General features: G+C 44.1%; 1 protein-coding gene across 1 annotated transcript; it reads left to right on the plus strand.

Moving 5' to 3' along the window:
• The first annotated feature begins 1,103 nt into the window (after positions 1-1,103).
• LOC131042672 (uncharacterized) lies at positions 1,104-1,691 on the plus strand. Its single transcript, XM_057975999.2, has one exon. The coding sequence runs from the start codon at positions 1,104-1,106 to the stop codon at positions 1,689-1,691; it is 588 nt and encodes a 195-aa protein (XP_057831982.2).
• Positions 1,692-2,113: the final 422 nt, after the last annotated feature.

The raw sequence follows: 2,113 nt of genomic DNA on the forward strand, positions 1-2,113 counted from the left end.
GGTCCCATATGATATCATGTTAAGTGAAACGGGTGCTGCCCCTATTGAGGCAGCTGCTATGGTGCGTCTCATTAGCTATTTAAAAAGAACTGAGCAAATGGGGGAAGATAGATGGCCTAAGGTTGTTGTCAACGACACTTTGTGCAAAAGGAAGAAGACGTGGATGAAACAAAACATCAAATGGTTGAAAAAATGGGATATTTATTTGAACTCATGCCCCACAAACAGCAAGGAGATAAAGGTCTTCGTTATGGAAAAGTTTTACAAGAAAAATTGGAGTATTGGGTTAGGAAGGAAGAAACAATACTATATTAATGAGTTCAACCCCAATTATGATCATCTTCAAAAAGTCTATATAAGGGCTAATATATCATGGAAGGCTAAAATTCTAATCGCACAGCTTAGAACCAACTCTCACCAACTTCGGTGTGAGACCGGGCGGTGGAAAAGGCCAAAAGAAATTTGGGAAGAAATAGTTTGCTCGTTTTGCGTCAGCGGGAGTGGAAACTGAAAAACATTTTATCTTGGAGTGTGAAGCACTTAAAGTTAGATGGGAGAAGTTTGCCAATTTCCTAACTGCCAGCACATGGTATAAACTGTTCAACGAGGAGCATATCGTGAAGATGGGTGCTCTCATCATCAGCCTAAATAAGCAGAGATCAGACCTTAAAAAACTGATTCACCTTGATCAGATTGTCCCATAAACTATTCTTAACCTCGTGAATGTTAAAATTCTTTCTTCTTCTATTTACTTACATTCCTCCCCCACTTACTCAATACCGTCCCTAGGAAGTCATATTTACTTAAAATCAGACTCCAAATTCCCAGAAAACAGAAATTCCGAGATAAAAATAGAACTTTGGAAGTCTAAGGAACAGATTTCTCACTTGGTTTGGCTTAGCCGTTGTCGACGGCTTTTCCTTATTAACGTCTGTCTCCTATGGCTTCTGTAAATTGTTTTGTCCTTTCAAAACACGTATATGCGTTGAAGGCCATTTAAAAGACTTCTCCAACAGAGGCCACGTGGCATCTACAGCGCGTGAAGCATTAGATCAGGGTTAGCAGGACTCGAACTCCCGACTCGGCTACCAAAAATCCCTTCGATGAGGCAGATGACTTCTTCTCCTCTCGATGGACGGCTGGATTGTGAAGACATGCTGTACGAGGAACCTGAGCCGGAGGATTCAGGCACGGATTGGGTGGTGTTACGAGTAGGAGGTCAGGTGTTCGAGACCTCGAAACAGACGCTCTGCGCGGAACAGTCCATGCTGGCGGCCTGGGTGCTTCGCCACCGTAATAACGACGACGAGAATAGGGAGAATTCTCGCGTTCTGCGAATTGATAGGGACGGCCAACGCTTCAGGCACGTCTTGAATTATCTTCGTAACGGGACGGTTTGGCTTCAGGATGTGGCGTCGCTGCGAGAGCTTCTCGAGGAGGCGGAGTATTTCTGCCTTTCTGGTTTGCAGGGGCTTTGCGAGGAAAAGATCAGGAATATTGAGGATGCGGATGCAGCAATGTGCCAGAGGAGTGTTGAGGCTTTGCAGGACAAAATTCTTAATTCCGTTGGAAGCTTCGAGAAGTTTCGTGCTCGCTGCGGCAGTGGCGAGGTGTATGCCGTGTTGAGAGGGAGGCGGCTGGGCTGCAGAGACGGAGAGGAGCCGGAGTTTCGCCTCGATGTGGATTTCTAATATCGGCATTAGAAGAATCGGTGATGTAGCTTCATATTTCTGGAAATCTGTAGTTATCAATTTAAAAGGTAAAGTGCAAACTTTCCTTTGTCACGCCAAAGGCTAGGCCGTATAGTCCAAGGGAAATTACCTGTAGTTATGTTGGATAGGCTGTAAGCTGAAACAATTGTTTTTTTCTTTTTTTTAAATGAATTTGTAATTTTGACCGTAGAAGATGAGGAGGCCAAAGGTTTCGGCCTTTGCCCCTAGGGTTACATCATTGGAATAGTAGGGTATCACTCTAATATGACCAAGGCATGCGGTATAGGCTGTGATCTAAAACAGATTATGTGTACAGGGCGTGCGTCTAAGCCGTGATCTTAAAACTTGTCTTTTCTAATAAACTCTTGTGATTTGTAACCTGGTGGATGACACGATCAAAG

The sequence above is a fragment of the Cryptomeria japonica genome, chromosome 5 (assembly GCF_030272615.1).
Source record: "Cryptomeria japonica chromosome 5, Sugi_1.0, whole genome shotgun sequence".
Taxonomy (NCBI): domain Eukaryota; kingdom Viridiplantae; phylum Streptophyta; class Pinopsida; order Cupressales; family Cupressaceae; genus Cryptomeria; species Cryptomeria japonica.

Bases quoted from the DNA above. Each gene is read 5' to 3' on its own strand.
- LOC131042672 (XM_057975999.2), top strand. From the start codon at position 1,104: ATGAGGCAGATGACTTCTTCTCCTCTCGATGGACGGCTGGATTGTGAA.